Source organism: Echeneis naucrates, chromosome 20 (genome assembly GCF_900963305.1).
Source record: "Echeneis naucrates chromosome 20, fEcheNa1.1, whole genome shotgun sequence".
NCBI lineage: Eukaryota > Metazoa > Chordata > Actinopteri > Carangiformes > Echeneidae > Echeneis > Echeneis naucrates.
The window spans coordinates 5,682,528-5,709,914 of NC_042530.1; the positions used below are offsets into that span (position 1 = coordinate 5,682,528).

The window sequence follows — 27,387 nt, forward strand, 5'->3', positions numbered from 1 at the left end:
TCCTTTAGACACATAATAATGATTATCACATTTTGTCCTGAAGCAAAATAGTAATAAAAAAGAGCCCAGTGACACATCAGGCAGGCTGAATGCAAAATGATATCAGAGCTAATAAAATCTCTGAAGGGAAATGTCATATTTCTCATTTTGACACCCGCGTGAGACTGTTGTGTTACACTTTCATTTTACACCCACCACTCCCAGCTGTACACAGGAAAGCAACACGGCGAGATTAACACTGCGATCTGAGGAGCAGCCAGGATGCTTCACAGACACGGAGAGAAGCAGGCGGATAGGATGCAGCTCTGGGTTACTTTATCCACTCTCTAAGGAAAGATGTCCTCTGCACTAACATCTGTAGATATGGCTGGAGGGATTCACTTAAAGGCCACTGACAGCGAATGTGTTCACTTTGACATTAACTTCCTCCTGCTGAAAGCATCTCCAATATCTTAGTGGGATGAAAGAACCTTGCAAATTTATTCTCGATTCTCAAACAGTGCATTAGATGGAGCAGAGCAGCTGAACAGGGACAAAACAGAAGCTTTGCAATAAATGCATTCTTTAAGTGAGTTTCTGAAGTGTTCTGATGAATATATGCTCCGTCAGGATCACATTAGCAGCTTCGCTTTTCAGAGGAATGATTTAGGATCCATTTTGTTTTTTGTTTCAGATTATAATGGAAAATGGTGGCATCTCTCCAACTCCAATTACCAGTATATTCTGTCACATCCATTCAGTGAGAGTGCAAAAGGAGGGGGAAAAAAAAAAAATCAAACACAACTGTCATAGCAGATAATTCATCAGCAACTGTCAAGTTTTTCAAACAGAAGTGACAAAGATACTCCTGTTCAAGCTTCTATGGCTCATGTGAAGGTTTTTTAATATTTGGAGCTTTATGATGATTATTTTACAGATAAAATGATTAATGAATGAACCATACCTTTCACATTCTCTGGCCATGCAAATAATCCTGAGTTGAATCCCTTTAAAATGCTGATACATTACTGACAGTGGAGGAGCCATTGATTCGTTGAAGGTGGCGTTATTTGTGCATTGTTCTTATCTTCATCGTAAATGGCCATAAAGACTCAGTCAGCCTTCACAAGTGCACTTTTCGTGTGTGCAGATGTGTGTATTGTGTAGATGAAAGAGTTGGGTCCTACAGTTCCCCATAACCCCCTTCAAAGGAACTTCCACTGTGTGTAGTTGTTGTTTTTTCAACAGTTTCTCACCTAGTTTAGTTTGTTTAAACATAAAAATATAGCTCCTGTCATAGATACTAAGGCACCAAAGATCACCTAACTGTAAAAACTGTGGATTGTAATAATATCCTTGCACAGATGAGTAATGGGCCTCTAACATACTGTATCTGTATATTGTAGGTACATGTTCTCCATGATTGCATTAAGCATGGATCCATGGATTGTCAGAGCCCAGCCTTACTCTCCATCCCATCTCTTAGCCTCTCCCATTATATTCCTGACTTGAGTGATGGTGTTTGTGATTCCTAATGACAGTCGGAACAAATCTACAGTAATGAGGTCACATTGGGTCCTTTTTTCTTTTTTTTTTCTCCCCTTTCACTGAAATCACCTTTCACAGCTCAGTACAATCAACCTGTTTCTGAGACTTAGACTGGGACCTGGATCCAAGCTCCACTGAACCGGCATGAAACAGATCAATTCCATCATCAGGAAGACCTTTCTGCTGCTAAAATGGACACCCTGTACATCTGAGCATGTCTGGGTTTTTTTTTTTTTTTTTTTTGTCAGTATTGAAAATGTATTATTTCTTGACTCACTGGAGCTCATATCCTCTCCTCATGTTAATTCTGCTCACTGGGTTTCCAAACTCCTTATGGAGGCTTTAGCATATTTATTGATGAATTTAGCTTTTCTAGAGGTTGTATTTGCAGACTTCTTAGATGTTTTATCTATGATAATGCAATTATCTATAACAGAAGATGTATTTTTGCATGCATGCGTGAGCACTCACATCCACATAATGATGTGAGTTTCTCCTGGCTTGAGCAGGATGTCTGCACCAACACATCATTACAATCCATCTGAGCCATTAGCTTGCAGAGGGAAATGTGGATGAATAGCACAACAGAGCGTGTGTATGTTTGCGAATATGTTCAATGCATGCACTTGTGAGTTGTGCAGCACGCCTCCCTGTGCATCAGTGTGCACACTCTGTATGCGTGTGCTCGGTGATGTGGTTAGTAATGTGGAGACCTGCAGGAGATGGTCCGTGTAGAGAGCCTGCAGGATAATTGCTGCCACAGTGACAGGTAGGGCTGCCTGTGTCAGAGTTCCCTCAGTGGGGAAGCAGAGGACGTGTGTGGGTGTGTGCTTGTTTGTGTGTCAACTTCGCCATCCCTTCTTCCGATAAGCATTTCCCAAGTAGGCTTGCCTCAGACAATGGCAGACCTCCAGATGTTTTCATCTTGTATCACACACACATCCAGGGAAAGATATTGAACATCTTTTTCAGACAGCAACGATTTTTAATCAGTTGGATGTAAATGTACCCAACTATAAGATCTCTGAGCAATGCATTTCAACTCGTAAGAAGAATAGAGTAAGACACGCTGAGTACTTTTAATTTCCTGTATTCTGTGAAGGACCGTTGACATGTAAAGACTTTTTACTTGTTGAAGTTTCCCTGAAGACTGCAGTAACTGTTTTTATTCAGTGAGCTTGTGTTATCGCAAAAGGTCATCCAAAGACCCGGCAGCATGGTTTGGCAGCTTACTGGGCTTTTGATAACCATGATTGTTTCAGATGTGCATTGTTCATCTCATCAGTCACTGTAATCTGCAAGCCTATCTGTTCCTTTAGAGCAATTGTCAAATGTTATTCACGTCACACATGTCACACATCTGCAGATTGTCATCTTTGAAAGGCAGCGTAAACGATGTAAACTTGTCCCGGTGAGAATGCAGACTGACATCGGTGGGGTTTCTCCCACATCTGGCGATGTCTGCTATCCAAATCATTTGCCAGTGCTGCTTCTGTTCCCCCAATCTCCTGCAGTCCGTGAAGAATTGGTGTCAGCACCTATCAAAGGCAAAATGCCTATTCTACACAGAGTGTCAGAGCAGCCACAATCTATTAATCAACCAGCAGGCAAAGAAACAGATATTATGCATGTGCATGTGGTTGTGTTTGTATATGTCTGTGTGCACTTTGGCATCTGCATGCGCGCAATAGTAGTGAAGAGGCATTCAGGACTCATTCAGGTGCGTTTTCAGCCATTTTTTAAAGGCTTTCTAATAAGGCGCGATGCAATTACAAATGTGTCATGTGGGTCCTGTTTGAAAGAGGAAGGGACCTCTAATGTGTTTGATAGCAAAGACTGCGGCAAGGTCTGCAGCGTACACAAGGTGCATGCTGATTGCATGACTACAGGCATTAGAGGGGCGGAAAGTCGGCAGCAGACTTCATTTCTCATCCCCTTATGCCACGCTGTTGTCTTTCAACAGCAGCTGTAATGTGGCAACCAGAAAACATACTTTGACGTCGTAAAAAGCACCATTTTGTATTTAGCAGGACAGTATAAGGGCTGCTTTCAGTTAGGTAGCAAATGCTTGTGGTGTGTTGATTTAGGCTGAATAACAGCAGTTGGTTTTTGTGGAGCACTGTTGGCTTATCCACAGGAAGTGATCCATCAGGGCGAATAAACAGTGAGCCAGCCAGGAGTCCCCGCTGTTAACAACATGGTCCTACCATGTGACAGACATGGTGGTATGTGATTGGCATTGCTGATTGGACATTAGAGTGTAAATCATCATCTTGCAAAGAAGACGGCATATTTTCAGTTCAGTTAAATTGATTCAATGTACCTTTCAGTAATTAGGTGGAATCATACCATTATTATACACCATATGTACTATATGCTACTTTACAGCAATATTATTAAAGGATCCACTGTGTTAAATTGTGTTTAATTGCGTTAAGCAAAATCATGAGCAACCAGTGTGAGTGGGAAACAGCGCGCTTGCCATTCTTATATATATTAATCAGTGTAGACTCGAGCTCAGCTGATTGACAATTGATAATGAGCGACAATTTTTGCTGAATGGCTAATCTTGTAAAATCTTTCATCAAGCAAAAATGCCAAAGATTGACTGGTTCCAGCTTCTTAAATTTGAAACATTGTCGCTTTTTTCAATTTTATTTAATTTGCAAATTGCAGAAGGGCTGCCGCTAGTGATTATCGTCACTGTTGATTCAGCTGTCAGTTAGACTCATCATTAATCAATTAATAATTTTGCCTCACAGAAGTATGAAAAATTCCTTTCCCAGTTTTCTAAAACCAGAGTTGACGTGTTTAAATAAGTTCTTTTATCAAACTAACAGTTCAATCCCAAAGATGTGCATGTCTTTGCTACTCAAATTTACATTTCAGATGGTGAATTCAGTTTTTGTTTTTTTTTTTAATTGCATTTATGCTTTGAAATTAATTTAAACCAGTCCGCTAAATAACTGCCAATTGGTTAGTTGAGTAATTTTTTCAGCTTGAAAATGATCAATTTCAGCTGTTCATTGGACGAAACAAGAAATTTGAAGCTGTCCGATTTGGCTTGTTACACTAGAGATGGAGACAGTCAAAAAAAATAGTTGATTAAATGAAAAAAAATATAGATAGATAGACAGACGGATAGATAGATAGCCTGTTTGTGCCTCATATACAATATCGCTTCCAGGATGCATTTCCAAAGCTATGGTGGAAATGCAATAAAAAGAAGAAGAAATAATCCTTCCTAAAGGAAAAAATATCTGCGAGCTGATTTACATTTTGATAAACATCAGCCTGCAGAAGTTGAATGTAAAGGTTTCCCATACATGTTATATGTCATACATATAATAAATATGCAGCTGCTCAGAACTCAGTGCTGTGGCTTCCTCAAACGCGGAGTTATGGAGGAATATTATTGTTTTTGTTTCCCGCCTTGGATTTTGACTGAAAAATAGGTTGCAGTGAATCTTATCTGTCTAGGGGATCAGGTGCATCTCCCTCTCTGTCCTCCCTCCCTCCCAGTCCCCCCTCCGCTCTGATAGGTAGAGACAGCCATCATATGTGCAAGGGGAAAGTGATGGGCGGAATGGCAGCTTTAATATCGGAGCGATTGCCAGCTGATAAGGCTAACGGCTGTGGAGAGGCGTGAACGTCAGCCCTCCTCCGCAATAAACACTTTCATTTTGTTTGGTTGGAGTGACGGATGGAGAGATGGAAGTGGTGAATAGATGACTTGAGGAGTGGAGGGGGGGGGGGCAGATAGATGGAATGGATGTGGATGTTATTCAATATTAACAGATCAATCAGAGAGTGGTGAAATATGTATTTTGTCGACTATATACCCCTGTTAGGCCAAAGAGGAAACATTACGATCATATGACTGTGTTGTGGCTGCTGTGCCATGTGGAAATACAAAATACTTACAACCTGCAGAGGGTGATTTTTCTCCCGACACTGAATTTATATTGCTCCTAACAATAACAACCCTGTCGTATATCAGAGAAATGAATATATATATTCATGACTTTAAGCTCTGATGACTTTATGATAATCATTTCTGAATTGCTATGAGAATCTATGATGAGGAGTGCAAAATTGCTTCAGTTTGCAGCATATGGTGGAGAAAAGTAACATTTTAATCAAATTAAAGCTCACCACAAGATAATTTGTGTTGAGCACATATGCTACAAAGCAATTTAAAGGTCACATAAAATCAAGTTTAAATGTGTTTTGTTTTTTTGTTTTTTTGTATTTTCGCTCATTAGTGAGCATGTCTAGAAAAATATATATCATTGTGTAGATTGATGATTGAAATGGCCTTTTCCTCTTCTTCAGTCAGCCCTTGATGAGCTTGTAAGCACGCCTCAGTTTTCCCCTCTCACCTGGTTGCATTTTCTGATCGTCAGAGACAAAGTGCTTAAATTAAAGCACACTTCTTTGTACAGTCCTATGTTAAGATGAAAACTTTCCTTTGGAAACAGGCATTGGTTTAGTTGAAATAAAAGTGAAGCTGAAATTTTAAGTGACTATAATAAATGTATGAGACATGTAGCTGCATTACGCACAGGTTTAGTTTTCACATTATTTATTATTGATGGTTACTGGTGGTAACTACAAGTGCAGTTTAACAATAAAAAAAAAACACTTTTTTACTGTGCAGCCAATATTTTTTTAAGAAAGGCGGAATTGAAATTTTGATCTTATTTGATGCTGCATGTGGTGCAAGTAGTTTGGTGGATAGGACAATGTGACGTTGGTGACCTTAAATCCTGCAATATTCCAAAATGACCATCATATGAATAAACACTGAAAAAGTATTATTTGCTTTTTTGGTCATTTTGATTGCTTCACAATAAATGCTATCTCATGTTTGTTGAATGCTTTCGATGTGAAGTAGCAATATCATAGTAATAATATTCAATATTTCAACAAGATGAAAGAGTCTGATATAGCATGATAAGGCAGACTGCTATTGCTAAGTCACCATTTCGAAAGATAATTCAGCTTTTCTCACAGAATAATTAGTGGTATTAATACTGGTGTGATACAAACAAATAAAATAATTTCATAACATTATGTTCATAAAGGACTAAATGCGATTGCATTGAAGACAAGTGATAATGTTATCCAGACATTTATTCACTAAATACTAGTGATCCACTTTCACTAAATTTGTATTGAATGCTCTCTGCTCATCTGGCAATTCCCATCTATCTCAAATATGTGATTTCAATAAAAAGCTCATAAAAATAGAGCACATTTGAATGCATGAGAATGCCTCTTGACTTTACTGTGCTCTTTTTCTGCTCCTGAACATCAGATGATTTGGCTCAATATGACTTGGAAACCAAAATGATCAAATCAGCAGCAGGGATCACATCCCAATATTAGAGATCAGACTAGATAGACTCTGACAATGCCTATTAAAATAGCTGGAGGCGCCTCTCTGAAATGAGACCTGACATCTCTTTTCCAGTCTGTCAGGAGTATTTGGTGGCTAATTTGAAGCTTACAAAATCTGTGTGCCGAAAAGAAAAAGAGAGAGTGAGTGAGCTCCAGTGGGAGGTTAATATAAAAGGGTGACCAATAAGAGACACTGTAGGCTGTTATCTGTACAGTCAGTGACAGAACAAGCAATCCATTGGTGGGATCTTCACTGCAGCCCAGATCCATCCAGTTGCCAGCTAATGAGCTTGGCAAGTACAATGTATTTACATTTAAAGTGGCTGTTGTGGGACTGTCCTTTCCCTCACGATGATTGGAGAGTCCTCAGCTTTGATTCACAAGTAAATACTGACCTTCAGGCTACTTTGGTTTAACTATAAGACAATTAATGTCAGCTTGCCAGTCAAACCCGGAGCTGCAGCCACAGTGACATGTATGAGTGTTGATTCCTGGATCCAAGCAAATCTTTCGTAGTTAGACTCATGATGTGTTAGGATCCCAGAGGGGTCCTCATTAGGACCACAACATTGTGTGACCTTTTAGCAGCTTTGCATCCCGCCCACCACCTACGCTCTCACCCAGCTGGGGCCAATTACCACGCTTATTACCCCCCTCCTAAATAGCACCAGGGCCAAGCAGGTATTGTAACTATCTCTGGAAAGGAAATATGTCTGTGACTAAATACAAGGGTGGCAACATGAAATGAAAATGAGTTTCTTCCTGGAGACATGGCAGTTGAGGACTTCTTTCACTAATGGCAGAAGATTTTCATTTCGCTCTGTCTGCTTCTTTAATATGGCCTTCTAATTTAGAGCCTTTGAATGTATATTTGACCTTTCCAGCTCTGTCACCACCTCCTTTACTCTCCTTTTAGCCTTCCTTCAGAAGTCCCTAGCTGACACCTAAAATATACGATGTCCCCTTTTGCTGCCATGTTGATGGGATGATCAATGTTTGCAGAATCTTTAACAGCGAGACAGAGAAAAGGTGACGAGGAAGAGCGAGGTTGATTATCTTAAAGGTAGCGTGCTTAATTAGATGGAATGCTGCATACATTGTGGACTGAGTGGAATTATTGTGATAGATTAAAATACTAATTAAACAGGCCCTCACTGAATTTGGAGTATGAGGTGGGGTTCAGCTCTTTAGGGTCATTTGCATAGGCTTCATCTGGGGAAATGGGATTTAAAGGACCTGCTCTCTTTCTCTGTCTCCTCTTTAACTCTCACTCTTTTTCGTTTTCCCCATTACCAATCACATTCACATGCTAACTCAATTAAAATTATGCTCCATTTTTTTCCCGTCTCTCCACAATTTGGAATAATCTATTAAGACCCCTTTGATTTTGTTTTTCAATATAAATGTTTCCATCAAAGTGAGGAAGTGGCATTAAGCACAGAAGGGGGAAAAAAGTCGGCGAAATGTGTGATCTTGAGCAATGGATATTTAACGTTGCCTCACTTTGGTTCGATTTGCATGAGAATGTCTTTTGTGAATGAAGCGTTGGAAATATCATGCCATATTTGATTAGATCCCCCGATTTGGGGATCAAACTCGGGCGATGTATTAATTACTGCAAGAACAAAAGCTGGAGCTCAAGTTATTGTGTGCTGTGAATTGACAAGCACTTCATCTGCCTTGTTGTAATCTTCAGTAGGCCTGGCTCAGTCTACACGAGGGGAAAATGGGGAATGTGTATTTGTGAACCTTTAAACATGGCTTTTAAATGGCAGTGCCTGTCCACCATTTTGGTGCTGAAATGCCTCATCAACAACCGGACTCATTGTCTTGGTATTTTGAAAAAATGTGTCCAAATATCTGAACAATTGATGGCCTTCCCATCGGACACAGAACCTGGTGTTTTTGTCAGCCATAAATGTAGCTTAAACATACCCACGGAGGCATTGCCATCAAGAGCATGTTAACAAGCTGAAATTTCTTTGTACAGAGGCGACGGTGCTAAACTATCCGTGCACTCCCACTCTTTATAAAACAGACTGGTGTCTCATCATGAAGATTGCTTTGCTTCTCCTCACGATCAATTTTCGTTTTTGTCTTCGTGTGTGGTTGAGGTGGTCATTCTCTATGACCAGACTGACATCTGACTCATGCTGTTAGATCCATGGGTTCATCTTCAGATTCACTGAAAAATCTGCTGCCGTGCCATCTACTGCTCGTACTCAACACCTCGTCTGCTTTTGTCTCCCCATGCAGTCCAACAGAAGCATCAGCTGGAGAAGGAGACAGACCTGAAGATAGTGGAGGCCGGAGTTAGTGATGTAAGTTATGCTCACTAAAAATACCTTTTTGTGCGTGATTGAGAGTGGCTGTAGGGTGATTGTTTGTGTCTTCTCTGTTTGGGCTCATGGGACAGGAAGAACTTAGTCATTTCAGATCGTTGTCTTGGCATCCGTAACGCAGCTGCAGCTTCAGCTGTAGAGGTAAACACAAATCTTTGGCTACAATGAATCCCAAACACATATCCTCTTAAGCGCGTTGCTTTGATTACTCTTCCCCTTGTTTGTTTCCTTTACATTTCTAAGAGCTGTTGTCTCCACGGCAAATAAAACACAACAAGACAAAAGCCTGATGCATTTCTGTGAAATTTAAACTAAGTGTTGATTATCATCACAGGGCAACAATCAGCAGATTATTTTGAGTGCTGTCACTTTGTCAGGAGCCCTGATGCTCCCATGACATATTCATTGGAAAAAAATTAAGAGGGGAACAGGAGGACACTCGGGATGATCTAGATGAAAGGAGAGTAAATGTGTATTCATTCAACACTGATAAATATTCATATGTATCAGAGGTAAGGATCTAATCAAGCACCCATTGAGGCATCATAGCCCTCCATGCTTGCCTGGTAAATGAGTTTCTCTATGGAAATGAGAGAGAAAGCCTTAGACCCCTGAGCTGCCCTGATCATGAGGCATGCTGGGAGCTAAATGGATGTGGCCTGTGCATTGCAGGACAGTTGCCATTGGCAACAGCCATCACACGCTATAGACAAGATAATTTTCCTGTTTTAGTCCCTTCAATTCTCTTCTCCCTTTTGGTGTCACTGCCTTTCTTCCCTCCTCTGCCTCCCACTTATATCGTTTTTAGCACCACATTTTCTCTCATCTTATTCCACACAGTGTCTTCACCACTTTCTTCTCAATTATCTCTGATACACATTTTTTTCTTTATTCCTCTCAATGTGATTTTTTTCCCTCCCCTTGCCTTCTTTTCATTCTTTTATTCCCACTCAGACTGATTTCTGGGCTTAGCCAGAACTGGTACAGGGCTGTGTTTGTCATATTGGGCCTATTTGTAGATAATTAGCTGCAATAATAGCCTCTCTGCAGGAGCCAGGGTGAGGGAGGGATGGATGAAACAAGGGAGGGAAGAAAGGAAGAATCTGTCTTCCACCTCATGGGGAGAAAATCTACGCCAGTCTGTGTTTGTAGAAATGCATGTTAAGGAAGCGCAGCATTTACTGTACTACAAATAAAGAGATGGCGACGTATAAACCCTGAAAACTCACCCAGAGGGCGTTTTATTAGCAACAGCTCCAACATAGATGTGTTGATCTCACCAGTTTGTATCCAAGAAGTGGAGAGTTGAGGGTAAGTTGGGGAAAATAGTAGCTTTTGACAGGAGGGCCTGTGGAGTGGGCTCTTTAAATACATTAGTTTAAAAGGTGTCAAACCAAAAGCCTGCTTTCAGTAAATTTGCAGTAAATTGACCACAGTTATGAGTGGATGCACAATGGTGTACTTATTCGCGGCAAAAGTAGAAGTATGCTGGGTAAAATTGAGAGGTATAGAGTGAGAAATTAATCAAACACAGTGCTCCGTTTCCTCCAGACAGTGTTCTGTCAGTGAGCTTGTCTAAAACCATCACTGTGGTTGGTATCATTAAGTCTTATCACTGACAACTCTCCCCTCCTCCATTTTTATTTAAGAGGTGACAAATGACAAAACAGCTTAGGAAGATGTCCAGATAGACCAAATGTCAATAGCAGTAGATGGGGACGAGGATAAGCAAATGTCAAAGTGGGGGGAAGGAGACATCAATCAATAGACCAAGCAATATCTACTTCATTATAGATCGCAGGGAAGTCGGCTTCCTGAAAAGAAAGGAAAATTTTTTTTATTATTATTTTATTAATTCATTGTTTGCCGTAAATAATGTTTGTACGTGTGGGGGGTAAGCAATTCATTTGAGTATCATTCTTATTAACAATTGTTTGCCGTAGAAGAAAAATGGAGGTCTTCTCACAGAAATTCAAGAGTTTTGGAGACATGTGAAACACTGTGAGGAGGAGAAGGAGTGAAGTGCAAAGATATTCATGCCTGACATGGCCTTTTTGCAGCTTTAGCACTAACTAGTTACACTGTCTGTGTATAAATATGAATATCCACGCTATTATTAGCCCATTAGTACTCAAAGTGTGGAAAATACCCCCTGGCAAATCATACCACATGTTTTTTCCTCGACTAGCATGAACTAGCATCATTCCTAAAAGGCACAAAGAACTTTATGCCTTTTAGGAATGATGCATCCCTTGCCACCAGCCCCCTCCCCAAGAAAGGGAATAAAATGGAGAATCAGATATATTTTTTGAAGCAGCTACTATGACTACATAGAAAAAGAGGCTTCTAGTGTACTTTTAATCTTAATGAAGGATTTTCAGGTGATATATAGAGAAATATATATATAAAAAAATAGTGTATAGTGTATATAACAGTTTTGACAGCTGAGAAAATATTGCCTCGTGTATCCTAGGCTCCATATCAATATCTTCCTTGCCATAGCAAATTACTCTCGGATGTACCTGCTTCATAATAAATTACTTTGAACAATCACAATGACTGGCTGTTTCTAAAATATTTCACATGCTGCTGTGATGAAGTATTTGTCAGTGTTTTCCAGCTTTCTGTTTTCCTTCAATATTTCCAAATTAAGCGCAAGAAGCACTGCATCTCTACGTTTGGCCTTGATGTATGTGATGGCCCCCATGTGATTAAGTCAGTAGATAAACAGACAATTCAGTGATGCTTTGACAACAGTCTCATGTTTGAAATAACTCTGCCAAACTGCTTATGTGAAGAGGCACTCATTAAGAATTCCCTGAGCTGTGTGCCAGCTGATTATTCAACCACTAAATGTAAATCATATATGGCAGCCCTGGAGTCTCTGCACAGTGCATGTTGGTTTTGTTTGTAAGTTTTGCATGTGCAAATGTACAGCAAATGTGCGTAGCAATATTTGGCTGGACGCAAAAGCCTTTCCCTAGCACATGCTGTGAATGGTATTTATCAAGCTTAAGTGATCTTTTTCCTCGTTTTTTTGCATCCTCATGTTTCTGACTGCTTTTGAGAACCTAAAATCAAGAAGAAAGAGTTCTGTTGTGGCTACATAAAGGAAGTTGGTGGAGATAAAATCAAAATTTATTTCCAGTCCCGTCATGGGTAAGCGTAGAGGAATCGAGGGAGAATACCACAGTTTTTATAATCGTTGGAAGCTTACATTATATTTCTAATGAAAACCCGTCTTAGAGAAAGGTCACTTGTAATGATGACCTCTCACTATGGATTAGAAAGCTTTCTTTTGATTATCCTGTACCATAATGCAGGAGTACATCTATTTGACAATGTTTTTTCATGCTTCTCCAAATAGTATGTAAGGTTTTGAGTAATATTGTAAAATGTACAGTGTTTTTTGTTTGTTTTTGGGTTGTTTTTTTTTTTGTAGTGTAGTAATGTAGACAACATCTGCAAATAGATGGAACCAAAGGATGTTCAATGCTTTCACTTGAGGATTTTAAATGTAAAACAATTATCCAATTGACAGCTGCTGATTAGATTATATAGCAATTTTGCCTGTTTATCGACTAATGAGCTAACTGAATTATTGTTGTAGCTCTATTGTCCTTTTCTTCAATTTTGGCTGGCAAGCAGGGTCAGACATATAATTGCAATAGCCATAGCAGAGTGACTGAGTGATTACAGTTCCTGCATTGGTCAGCCAAATACCATGTGCCTGAGATGGGGGTTCCCCTTTGACTCTTGCTCTTTCGAAATGAATTGGTGAAGACGTGGAGTGGCTGACGCTGTGTGAGAGACAAAATGATTTCCATCTTTCTCTTTTAGTGATCGTTTTACAAGGTAAAACATAGTGTGTGCTGAATTTGTCAGATGGCATCAGGGTTCATGTGTAGCAGCAGCTTTGCTATGAAAGGAAATGACCTTAGAGTATTAATGAGTGAGGTTTCAGTCATTAGTTCACATTTTGGTAGTCTGATAGCATAAACAGAGATGTGATCGAGAAAATCTGGAAATTCAGCTGTAGTACAAAGATAGACGGTTAGGCAGACAGATGAACACGCTTAGATGAAAAAAGATACAACAAATCTGTTTTGTAATTGTTGCAATTTGCTCAATTTTGCATATTGACCGTATACTAGATTTTATCAAACCTAAATACAGTGAAACAACAGATAAGCAACAAAAAAAAAAAAAAAAAGAGCATGAAATTTGTACAAACAATTTTAACATGCCCAGTGGACTTCTGGTTTAGTCACAGTGGTGATGATTTTAAATTAGCATTTTGTGTTGGTGGAACTCTGTCTCGCATTAATATTTATTTCCATACTTTTGATATGATGTGTGTGGCTATCAGACAGTATCGGTGCATTTTGCTTTCCTTTAATCTAGCAAAGCCTGAATATTGTAGCATATAACACTCCACAACAAATACCATGTGCAGCCATCAGCAAATGCAAGCAAGTGGGACAAATAATTTCAGTGGGGACTTCAAAGGAAAACTATACTGACCATTTCCTACCACAGAGAAGAGACAGGCACTCAAGCTGAAAAAAATAAATAACTGTGATAAGAGCTATACAAATTGATCTTGTACCGGCATGTGTATATGCATTACTTCAAAACATATTTTCCTATGTTGCTTTTTCCCGTTGTGTTTTCTTAAGAATTGCAAGATGCGAAAAATATATTTTTATGTTAATTTTGGGATCTCTTATTCTCATTTTAGTGCAGCTCCTCAGAGGAAATGAGTGTGGCTTTGTTGTTCTCTGAGGTATATGTTCTACCCATCCTTGTGTTGTGTAGTGTGGATAGGTGAGTTCCTTGTGTGTGTATGTGTGTATCAGCCACATTCATTTCCACATTGGGCCTCAATTGCCTTTTCCACATTGACAACCTATCCAATCTTCTTCAGACACTGTAATAAATCCAAACAATAAAAAAATTGCCGCCTATAAAAATTTCAGAAGTGCAGGAAGGCCAATCTGGCTGTTTTAAAAGTGGCTAAAATGCCATTACTGTGGCAGATCTGGATGTGAAATGTCATATTGGAGCAGCCCCACTGTGCCTGCAGCCCTGAGTAACACTGCCTCTTTGGAGACTGCAGCTGCCTCCCACAGATGAAAGACCATCCAGCAGCTCAGTTTCTCAGCAACCTTTTACCATCACCTGACCTTTGGACTGCAGAAATGTCTTTGATACCATGCCATGCAGTTTGGTATTTGCCTCTCTCTATATAATGACGTGTGCTCTCCCTGCGGTAAGGGTGGACTTGTCTGTTTTTAATGAGTGTCAAAATGTAAAGTGTTTACTCTCCTACCTTTTGCTTCTTTTATGTTCCACTGCCTTTGTTAAAGAGAGGTGCGATGATTGTGTGTAGTTGACAGAGATTTTTTTACACAGCTCAGTGAAGGGCAATTTTTATACATTTTGTAAGGTATTAATTTTTTTTTTTTGTTTGTTTCATCTCTTCTCTGGAAAAGACAAAGCCTCAAGGCCTTGAGGAGGTGTTAGGGAGTTTTTGATCAAATGTAAGAAAAATTCTACATACTCGAATATAAATCATGAGTTTGTTCACAACTTTCAAACATCTTATTTATGATTCTTTTTCTAGTCAGTGAGTTCTTACATCTCATGTAAGTCAGGGTCCTCGCAAGGTCCATGGTTCCTGTTCTGGTTTCATTCTGCAGGTAATGATTGTTCTCCTATTTGATGAATCTAAGATAGTTTATCCCTCAGTGTCAGACAGCTGTAAATATAAGATTCCCTGTTAGTTTCCCAAACTTCAAAATGAACTATTTTATTTTATTTAACAGTCCATAACCTCAGTATATAAAGTTTAGTAATGTTTAAAAAAACGTTATCTGTTCAATTATGTTTGTATTAGCTGGAATTCAAATTAATGAAATCGTTTTCCAAATATACTACTTACCTTATCATCCAGTCCCCCATGTGCAAATCAGAAGACATTTAAGGCACACATAAAATTAGACAGAAATACCGTAGGTCCAAAAGTTCCTCCACAGAAACATGCTTGTCAACTAACTTTTGCAGCTTTACTATTCTGTTGTATGTGAAAGTTGAGTAGCAGTAAGAGATGAGAGAGTTTTTGCAGGGTGAGTTGTGTTGTGTTTGAAAAATGCAGGATGACCTGTTCTGTAACCGCAGTGCAGTTTGGACCGCTGAATACTGCGAGTGGAGGAACTTTAAATTCAGCTTCTTCTACACTGGATTTCTTACCTTTGTGTTTGTTGAATATCAGATGGTGAGTCTGGAGAGATACTGGCCTTTAACATCTTTGTGGGTGCAGGTTGACCTCCTCAGTGTATTGTAAGCAGAAATAGGGACTGACAAGATGCCCTGCTGTTTCCCTTCCATATTCATCACAATAAATCCCGAATGTGGAGATGACTGAACTCAACTACTCCTGCTGCAGGGCTCTTTATGATTCTATATGCTGCTGGGAAAATGCTTTCATTTCTTACTCTGCTACTGGAAGTGTGTACAAAATTACTACATGGAAAATAGAGTATGAAATGAGTTTCAAAATATATATGAGTAAAATAATGTAAAGAGTAAATGTTGATTTATTTTTTTTTTTTATCGTCAATCATTTTCATCTCTCATTTGTAGCCAATGACAGTTATAGAAATGGAAGCTGTGAATGACAGATTTCCATCAGCTGGTGAACTAATTTAATGTTAGCTGCATGGGTTGGTTTACTTTGCTTGTTGTTGTGTGCTTCACTTTTGGAGTCCACCCCGCTTTGCTACAGAATACCTGGCTTCTATACTCGAACAAGAGGAACAGGTTAGATTTTAGACTGTTTTAGCTGAAGAGTGTGACTAACGTAGTCCACGTCTGGCATATTGAATCCGTGTCTGAGAGTGTGACCCTACACTGTATATGTTTCCTGGCTTTTGCTTTGGATGACGATCCGTACCATACAGCTGCTTTCTTTCAAAAAAAATTCTCATAATCAGAATTTTTTTCAAGCAAAAATATCCTCAGATATGCTGGACCATCGTCCACTATGAGCATGCCCTGCACTTTCATAATAAATGCTGCCGCGCTTGTTTGAACAAAAGCTCTGTCTGTTTATGGTAATTTACTGAGTGGCAGTGGCAGTAGCAGGGTCGGAGGCTGCCTGCCTGGGGGGGGGGGGGGACCTGCGATGTCCACAGCTGGATAGCATGGCAAAGGTTTTAAATGTCAGCATTGAAGGAGGATGCGGCTGCCATTTGGCCTGACAAGCGGCATGCCAAGAGAGAGGCAGTGGGATGCGGGGCCAGCGTGCACGCAGGCCCAGCCACAGAGCTCTCACCTTCTGCCATTTATCATGCGACCGCTTGCCTAGCGCATCTGGCACCTTAGCATTGCTAGCTGCAAGAAAAGCCCTTCCTGCAGGCTAACCAGTGGCCCATGGAAATCTTTTTAACATCACATAAAAATTTCGGCCACTTGTATTTGTTTGTCAACTGTTTTAGCGTGGTGTATCTTCTCCTGCTCCCTCAATCGATTCCCAGAGATTGCACCTTAACCAAGGCATTTGGTGCAGGTTATTAGTACCTCAAAGCATTTAACAATGTTTATTTGTTGATTGGTGTGAAAATGACGCCTTCAGGAATGAAATCAAATGTTCATTTACAGCTATAAATTAGCCCAAACTCCACATTTTAAGTTTGTGGGTGATTGAAGAAGCAGACTAGTTATCGCTCAGTGGACACGCAATTCAGAAGCCATGTTGCACCTAGTAAATTAAATTTAATTAACCGTCATATCATCTCTTATTGACTTTAATTGACTGTAATGGTGAATCCCGCTGTAACTGCTAGTTACTTTCTGCCTAGGAAGGTCAACTAACTTGCTTAATGAGCTGTTATGGTCTTTTATCTGTTGACCTTGACTTGCAAGGATTTATGAATATCTTTCATCTGTGGTGATAAAGCATCAAATGAAACCAGACCAGACCACTCTGTTGCACAGTGACTTCCTGTCTACTGTGTTACTGTGTACCCATGTGCAATATCACACCCATGTGCACATCACACATGTTTGAGACACAAATACTCTCTACATCAAACCTGTTTACACAACAACATGTAGAATATTTCAGCTGAGTTATCTACTTTTTCTTTTGCATTTGAACTTTTTTTTTTAAAGATAATATTAGTATAAAATTATATATTTCAATAACTGCAGCTAAGTAGGCCCTGTGGCCATGAACAAGATATTTATTACATGTTTTTATACTTTGTCTTTCATCTTAACATGTAATGTAATCATTGCAAATATGGCCCAGATGTGAAACTTTAAAATCACCTTGTTGCTCATGTGTACATGTACTCCCTGCTGCAGTTGACTACATGTGTAAAATTAGGATTGTCTGGTCATAAATCTAAGCTGCTACAAGTTCATCAAGCAGGATTCATACACAGTTAACCTCCAGACAGAAGAAAAACAGCGCAGATACATGTATGCAGTTTAGATGCATGAGCAGTTACGGCACATCTCCTTGATATGAATTGGACGTGTTTGCTTACGGTTTCATCTGAGCCGCATGCGTTTTATCTGGAACATGGAAAAGTGAATCAGCAATCTAAATGTCCCCTTCTTTGGGCCCACGAAACATAAAATGACACAATTTCTGCCTTCTTCGTCCTCAAAAACTAATAGATGAAATTTTATTGCTCTGTTGGAAACAACAAGGCACAAGGGTCTTGGTAAGCAAGGTCCATAAACACATGCAATCACATGTCAGTCACTGTTCATTACATTATTCATGTTGAAGAAGGAGGAAAGAAAAGACATTATCGCAGCCTCTCAAAAAGTCATACAGTGTAATTATGTTTGCGAGTGAAAATAGGCTAGATTGATTATATGCATTTACAATAATGAACCGTTGCAGTATTATTATGTTACAGTGCCATCAAAATCTTGACATAAATCGTAATTAATTCTGCCCTCAGAATTTCTGATCAGCCGTACTTTGTATTGTTGTCAGAGGTTGTGGTGTGAAGCGAGTGGAGATTTGAGTGCCAAACAGACGGCTGATACCACACCGCAGTTGTGGCAGCAGTCCCATTAGGGATTCACAGAGGTTTCTTTCAACGAGCAGTGCTGCTTGGTTTGACTCGGGGCCAGACTACTCTTACAAAACTGCCGGAGCTGTGAGACAGACAGACAGCGAGAATCGCAGGGAGGCTGCGGTTCTGGGCAGGCAGTGTGAGCTCTGCTCATGCAGAGGATTGTTTTGCAGCGCGAGGCCCCTGACTCTCCCCCAGCTGATTGGTGTGGCTTCATTAGCAGGGGCTGCAGCTCCTCCGATTAGCAGTAATTAAAGAGAGAAATCAGAGCGCCTGCCTCCAGTCCAGACACAGTGAGTGTGGGGGAGGAGAGGTACGGGGATGTTGGCGTCCGTGCCAAGTTACCCCCTCAGTAACCCCCGGGGTTACACAGGCACACACGCCGCTCCCCACGGGCACACGCTGGGCTGGCGTTGTCATGGTGATAACAGGGGAAAATGTTTAATGAAGACACTGATGAGAATTTATGAGGCTATGGCTATGTGCATTTACAGGGATACGACCCCTAGCCTATCACACACTGCCTCCTGTGGTTGTACATCTATATCCTCACTTACACAAGCTGTGGCTGATCACGGGGGCATATGCTGGGGCAGGCGGTCTCAATACGTTTCAAGTCCGCCAGCACCGAGGTACAGTTAAAGACACATGGCATTGGTTGTCCAATCAAATTAATTGTGATGAAAATGTATTTTGTTTGCAGTTCGTGTAAAAATAAAGAACCCAGTCTCTAATAATGCCTTGAAAGGCATTCTCATGGGGGCAATTTAAATTCAAATTGAGTTAGGGAGACTGAATGCTTTAACCAAAATTAAATTATGTGTCTTTCACATCATTAAAGGGGTGAGAATGTAACCATAAAAAATCATTGATTGCACCAATATACACAGGCTGGATAGCAAAAAACGTTCACTTACGATACGCACTCCACTACAGCAGACAAACACCACCTGGCTTTCACTTACGCTGCTTTACTTCTTGTTTTACGTGCTCCTCTTGTGACTTGAAGCTGCCATACCCAACATGGTCACCATAAAACGATACCATTTGCTTGAGGCGCCACATTCAATGGCACTTTAACAGTTTAACCTTTGAGAACACGCCAGATTTGATTCATTTGAAGTACACTGCTGAGAACATAAGTAGAAGGCCATCTGGAAGTGCTTATCACCGTCAAAAACTGATAAGCATATTTTTCACAGAGGTATCTTTGCAGACACAACATTAAAGGGTTCAGATGCATTAGTACTATTGCAAAATCCATCAAGTACTTTAATGCACAGCAAACTGAAGATACGGCTCTGCAAAGCTCAGACAGCACTGATGACGATTCAGAATGGTCACAGTGTCTAATTATGTGATTGTATTGGAAATTCTTGACATTAGCTGGAGAAGAACATGTCAGACACACATTGAATCTGGAACAGACGTAACTTGTGATCATCTGTGATCTACAAGTCCTCCAACTCAAACAACTCCATGCATCTATTTTTCAACCTTGAGCTGTGACCCATGGGAGAGTCTTCTGAAATGGTGTCACAACGGCAGAAAGCGTACTGGACTTTGGTTGTCACGATAACTTAAACATGGACTGTAACATAATGCTTAACAGTTTATTAGTTTGAGGAAGAGATTGTGATTTGCATCAAAATTACTTCTTGGTGAACGTTAGACAAATATAGCAAGATTTTTTTTTTTTTTTAACCCAAACATGCTACTTTTCTGCTGCTAAATACTACTCACCTACTTTTCTCTTGTAATAATTACGAAGTTCAGGTGCATCAGATACAAAATGTGCCACATGGCCATAATGTGAAATGCATTTTTAGTTGGAATGCTCATGTTGGCATTTTATAGTCCATTTTTGGATAATGCATTTGGCCTCATTGCAATTCTGATGACATTTCAATTAATGTGCAGCCTTGTCACTAAGTCCGCTAGATGTTGCCAGCAACAAAACCAAACTACAGGTCAGGATAAATTGCTAACTCCAATAATACAGGTTTAACCACTAAGCTTTAACTGGGGGCCTTCTACAAGATGGGACCTTAGAAATGTGGGTCGTTATTTCAGTATACTTGTTCACGGGGAAAAGCCTTTGTCCACCATAGAGAAGCGGATTCAGATCTCCAACAGAAGTGCTTGCGGCTTTGCCCCATTGATCACAATTGGAAATCCTCCTGAGGGCTGCTGTTGAGGGATCGTTTCTTTCTTAAAGCAATAGGAACATCTCGTACAGGTTGATAAGTCTACATCGTGGCTCATTTGTCATTATGCACAGTGAGGTCTGTATAGATGTACCTTTGAAGGTACAAACAGTGTAGATGCAAAAATAGACTTGAAAGAGGAGAAAGCTTCGTCTGCCCCAGTGAGGCTGAAACAGAGTTGAACTCTACCTTATTCTAATAATAAGGTAACAATAATGTGGCGGGATATTTAACTCTTTGCATCAAATAAGTACAGTTCCAATGTATGATATTCATACAGCAGTAGAAATAGTTTGGTGGGCTTTCAGATGGTACGTGGATCCAGGTGTGGGGGGACGCATTCCTATTGAACCGTCCTCTGAAAGCTACTCTTTGTTCCTTTGCTGTCAGTCCCAGTATCAGAGTCTCCCAGCCCACTAAGTCTCTTGTGACTGGGGTTTCAATTATGAATGCTACCTTTACCACATATCCCTGCCTGCCACCACTCATGTGTGACTTGATGTATTGTCTCAATGTTTTCCCCCCTTTCAAAATTAATTGCAGTTTTATCTCTCCCCAAGATAAAAAATAAATAATAAAAAAATAAAAACCTGCAGAGAACATAATAGTGTAAAAGTAGTGTTGCGTCTATTCAAACAAAACAATTAAAACCACTGCGTTTTCCCTCACTGGTTTTGACTGTGGACATATTGGAGGAAATTTTTAGTGGCTTTATCTCTTCACATGAAAAGAATAACATATTACCTTCCATTAGCTGTGCTGATTGAGTGGTGTTTTAGCACACTCAGATCACATCCTGGACCTGGCTATTTTTTTTGTGTCCTTTCTTGACTCTTCACCAATAGTAGGAATATCCCTCATCAAAAACTAATTACATCCTGAAAGTAATTCCTGTAAATTTTATTGCTGCAAATCTGACTTTAATTTGTGCGCTCTTAGATGGATGGCTGTGCAAACATCTTTACTGATAACTGAGTTCATTTAGTTTTAATTTTTCGGGTACGGGCGCCTTTTGCGAGCTTAGTTCGGTTCATTTTGGCCGACAGCAAACATAAACATTATCCCTGTCAGACATATTGTCAACATAGCTGCAGGTTGAGAGGATCAGTACGGTCAAGAAACCTTTTGGGAATTAAAGCTGCACCTTAAACAAATTAAGAGAAGTTCAGCTCAACTCAGCTTTCACAAACATAGTTTTGGGAATTAACTAATCCAGGCTTGAGAGGGAAGATCAGAGCGTAAATTTAAATCTGTGCTTCAGGTTAAGTAGCCACTCAAAGGAGCTTTACTGAGTGTTATTGGCAGCAGAGCCTGGGCAACCTGACTACAGGTTTTATTAGTTCAGCGCTCCTTAAACCCCTCCTCCAAGCATCGTGGGCCGAATCATTGGTTAGCAAACATAGCGAGACGTTCCAGGTCTCAAGAGATGTGCCCGGTCGTGTAATAAGAATGGCATACGTGCAAGCTTTAAACAAACATTTTTAAAGAGCGCATTGTTTTTCTCTCCCTATAAACCAGAACAGCATAACTTGAATGTAAAGAATGACTGAAACAAGTGTTTTCTGCTATAATAGTCAATGACAAACATCAGCATGTTGGCTAAACTAATTAGCTCCAGTATTGTCCAGGTTAAGCTTTTAAGTCCAAGAAGCTCCTTTTTAAATGATGTTACATTAAAAAAAGGGAGTTCATAATTATTATAATTAGCTGTTTTATGTTTCACTGCTATGTGAAAACTGGTCATGGATGCTATCAAAGTTTCATGGAACGTTCAAAGCTCTGTGCTGCCTTTTGTTGAATTTGTTTTTATAGTCCAGCAACCCCAACCCTAAACACAAGCCGGCATAATGTGCTTGCCAGACACACTGCTTAGTACTCATCCTGCAAGCCTTTCTCCTGTAATGTTACAAGTGAAAACATACCGTTTGGCAAAAAACTCCAACAAGTATTGGCTAAGCAACCACACAGAAAATGATAAAATAAGTCTGATCTGTTCTTTTTCACATAAGTACTTCGCAGCTCTACACTGCAAGACCAGAACAGTGCTGTTTATGTCCATATCTCCTACATGGATTATCAGTTTGAGAGGATGCAGGCTTTCTGCCTCGGATATTTATTTTAAATGTCAGTCCTGTATGAGGGTACATGATGTAGCCAACAAAGTGGGTATTTAGGACTTCTTTTCGAATGAAGTTGTCAGTTACTGGTTTTCAATGTAGTTTAGGATTTAAGGAGTCCGGCTTTAGTTGAAATTTAAGGGGGAATAAATGGTTGCAGCGGATATTCACCACTATCCAATGCTGATTAGCTCAGAAATGGTAGTTAAAACTGCAGCTCACACTGTGCTTGTAAACAGATAAAAAAGCTCTAAATATGTTTTACTTTGTTGTCATCCTCATAGATTACAACATTGTTATCACTTTACAGATGTGGTGTGATTTCCTACTCCGGGCTATGACGCCACAGCACTGCTTCTTTTTGAAGTGCACATTGTTGTGCATGTGTGTGGGTTTGCCTCCCTGCTTTAAATATAGTCGAGATGACAAGCATAGCATTTACCTTGATGTGTACGGCTTTGAACTACTTGGCATGGGCAATGCCTGGGCTGGGATTCACACAAGAAAGAGGCCTATTTGAACAAGCTCATCTGGGGAAGATACAAGAATGACATGGCTGACATAGACTCAGGATTTGAATGGTTCTTCTCTGAGCAAGTGATGAGCGTGAGACACAGCAATTCAAATGTTTCAAACAAAACCCAGAAATGGGACCTTTTTGCATCTTTGAGCATCATCCATCAGGAAACATGATGTTTCTCTCCCTCTCGCTCATGCACACCGAAAAACAATGCATTTAGGACGTCTTCTTCACTGCCAAGTTTCTGCACCTTAAGTGATGTTAAAATGGGAGTTTAAACAGGAGAGTAAAGTGTCACCTTTTATATTTTATCTCAGTGTAAGTGCTATTTCATGACTGGCTGGTCAAATCAAACTGCAGTGTGCCAACTAACAATACACCAAAAAGACATCATTGTACTGTGAATTCAAACAGATACTTTCAAACCAAACTTAGATTTTAAGTCACTGCCTTTGCCTGATGAGAGCTTTGCTTCGTTATAAATGTTAAAGGACAAGAAAGGAAATGGAACAAAGGAGTGAATACCCAGATGAGGCTTTTCCAACCACACATATCTTGTAATATCACCTCGGCAATAACAATAACAGCTGGTGGTCTGATTGAAAAAAGAAAAAAACAAAAACAAAAAACTGAATATCCAAATGTGTTTTGTTTTGCATGCACTTCTCTCGGCATTACAGTTCGAAGCTAATCCTCCAACACCTTCCCAAATGGAGCCACAGCAACAGTCTTGCTCATATATTATTATGAATAATTTATTGCACCCCATTTCAAAGAGCCAAGCAGAAATCCACCAACTATTTTTGGTGTAGCAGCATAACACGTTAGTTAAGTCTGCAGGTACACATTGCAGCTGTTGGTTTCTGGTGCAGCGTTGTAAATTGCATTAGCCTTTCACTGATATCATTGAAGTGTGATTGGTATGTGGACCAGTGGCTCAGTGTAGCTTCGGATAAGTCCTCCTCAGGCTGGATTTCTCCTCTGTTTGCTCAAATATATTACATGCCTTGACTTGTATGTGTCCAGGTGAAGAAGTCCAGTGAGTACACATGCAGGTGTACACATTCAGATGCATCGTGGATGTGTATTTTTTTTTTTTTTTTCTTTTCCAAGAATGGTCCACTAACACCTGTGCATGTATATTCAGATTGCACACACAGGCGAAGACATGTAAATACGCTCAAAATTGTACAGCCCTTAGGTGCAAGCAAACATCTAAGGCAGGTATTGTCTCTCTATCCATTTTTTTCTCAACTCACGCAGAAAAGTATCAGTGGATTTTTCTGCTCTGCTTTCTCAGGTGCTACACTTGATCCTGACATTTGTTCACCATTCCTCATCCCCCTCTCCCTGTGACATGGTGAAGTGCCGCATTCCTCCTTCTCTCGCTGTTTAAACAGTCTACGCTTTTCCATCTTTTTTTTTTTTTATAGAAATGTGAAATATGTCATGGACGTAAACACTGAAGAAAGAGTACTGATAAGCCTCTCAGGACTCACAGCGACTGTTGGAACATGTGTTACCCTGAGGAAGTACTTACTAGAAGAACACAAAGGCATGACAGCATCTGAGTATCACCAGTGACCATGAGAGTGACTCCTGTGTGTTCCTGAATTTGACTGTGCGTAGTTTTGGGTTGTTTTGTTGTTGTTTTTTTGTGAGAATGAATCGACGCACTTCAGAGCTCCCTGTTGTTGTGAACGATTAGCACTGGCCTCACTTCAGGATATGAAACAAGTTGTAAATTCATACTGTGAATTGTGTGAAAATCTGTCAACTTGCGCAAAGTTCAAGTGAAGTAAAACAACAGGTGCCAAATCAGACTTTCCTTCAAAGAGCAGTTGAAGGACATTTCCTTTCTTGTTTGGGATGAGTGTGGATTCAGATAGCACTGACCAGGGTATGTCATATGTAAATGAGTGAGCAGGTTTCTCTTCCAGTTCAGCAGCAGAGAAGCAGATACGATCGTATGGTTGACTTAATGAAGGATCTGATTTTCTGGGGATTAACTTCAGGGGTCACTACTTCTTTCTTTGCAGTAATAAAAACCACTCACTGGCAGTCATGATAAAAGTCTCCCACCATGCATTACTCCTGCATCCGTCGTGCATTAGTATGACAGCAGGCACTGCAGCCCGTTCATTCTTGAATTCTAACTGAATCCTACGAGATAAAAAAAATGTCCCTCTTGAACGACGGGTGGCCGGGCCATTTCTGTGCCCTCTGGCTGGTGAAAACTGAATTTTGATTCTGAATAATTCCTTATAAATGAGCATGGAAGTGTGCAGAAAGCATGACCTGAAAAGTGTCACTCCTAGGATGGTTAAATGATGAATAAAGAAAGATCAAAGTTTACTGGTCTGTCTTATTATCAGCATATAGCCAAAACATGCTGGCAATTGCAGTTCTGCAGCAGTATTATAAACCAGGCCTGGTATTTAAGAGTTTTGGGGATGCTCTAAAAAAAAAATAAATAAATAAAAAATTGTTGAGTCAGTTTGAGAATGTTCTGCTTCAGATTCAGTCCCTGCGGGGCCGCCTGGTTGGCTCTGCTTTTTTGAAGGTGGGGTGGCGTCCGATGCGGCCACAGACCCGGGCTGGACAGCGAGCTTGTTTTTGTTCTCCCCTTCACATTGCCAACTCCAGCTGTCACACAGAGGGACAATAGAGAAGAGGAGGGGGGTGTTCTCTGAATGGAAAAATAAACTGGAGAGCCCGCCCGTCACACAGCCCCCCTCCCCAAGACTCGTCATCTGCATTTGACAGGACCCCCGTTCTCCTCTCTTCACCGCCCCTTTTCTTTTTCTTTCTCCTTTTCTCACCCTGTGCTCTCCATAATCCCCCTTTCTCTCTCTCTCTCTCCCTGCTAACTGCAGCTGTTGCTCTCCATTGGATCATTTTTTTTTTCAGACTGATTGCTAATTAGGATAGCATTTTATTGAGTTTCATCTTTAAAACTTGTTAAACTTGCAATTTTCCTCTCCCTCTTTTTTCCTTTATTCTGGCAGATCTTTGAGGGGAGCAGAGTAAAAAGACTTAGCCAATTATACACAATTTACTGAGCATTTTTCACACTGCACCCAACCTCCCATGCACCATTCATATACATTACAACTACTGTACTGTGTAGTAGCCTCTTATTATAGTACTCACTCCAGCTTTGAATGCGAAAGCCTACTTTGAAGAATAGACTGCCCCATCTCCCTTATTCTCCTCACATAACTGAATCCCTGGGAGAGGGAGCAGGAGGAAAAGGAGAGCCTGAGAAAACAGCAATTCACACACCAAACACAGAGACCCCTAGTAGCTCAACAAATGAGTGACTAGCCCTATGTCCATTCATATCGCCCTTCAGCCCGCAAGCCTATTAGCCAGGCATCGCTCCTTGAACATTCACTGTCGACAACATGTGGAGGCATCGCTATAGCAACCAGTGGATATGACATGTGCATTGGACGGGGACTCCTGAGCTGCTGAATATAAGGAGGGGCTCAGCCTTAACTAAATGATCGGGGAAAAAAAAAAAAAACCCAACCCCACCACCTCCCCATCTCTTTTCATTGGCACAGAGGCGCTGAAAGGACTCAGTAGTGGGGCTTCTGCACATTCTTCCGAGGCTCGGAAAATCAGGCGGGCATATCCCACATTCTTCTCCCTTTTCTTATTCTCCCCGACTCTCTCCCCTTCTTCTTCTTCTTCTTCTCCTTCTTCTTCTTCTTCTTTTTTTTTCTTCTTCTTCTTCTTCTTCATCTTCGTGTTGAAGCCGCGCTCTTTTGTTGGCTCTGGGGGACGCATGGGACCCTCGCAGGGGGAACTTTTTTGGAGAAGCGGACTGAGCGGGCGACCGGGACGCACAAACGCTTCTTGGAGCTGCGTCGGGCGTCAGTGGTTAACCGCGCCGCTCTCTGGAATACAAGAAGGCGCAGCGTCCTCCGTCTGCTGCCAAATGTGCGCTCACTCCTGCGCCATGGATTTAGGTAAATATCTGCCGGCCTGAGCGTGTGTCCGTCCTGTTTTTGTGCCGTGTTCAATGTGCTAGTTTTAATGCGACAAATGCGTAAAAAGGCGAAGGAAAGAATGAAAAAGAGAAAAACTGGTGGCGTAAATGATCGGCCCTGAAAACTTGGTGAAGCCAGGTTTGTTCCCGATGAGAGTGATTTTTTTTTTTTTATG

The 27,387-nt window shown here is 40.5% G+C and overlaps 1 protein-coding gene across 1 annotated transcript in view; it reads left to right on the plus strand.

Annotated features, from left to right (window-relative positions):
• ptprn2 (protein tyrosine phosphatase receptor type N2) overlaps positions 1-27,387 on the plus strand; it is a 109,029-nt gene that overhangs the window by 54,823 nt on the left and 26,819 nt on the right. Inside the window, exon 11 of the mRNA XM_029529336.1 lies at positions 9,187-9,251. Within this exon, the coding sequence (XP_029385196.1) occupies positions 9,187-9,251 (65 nt within the window). The remainder of the gene's footprint in view (positions 1-9,186; positions 9,252-27,387) is intronic.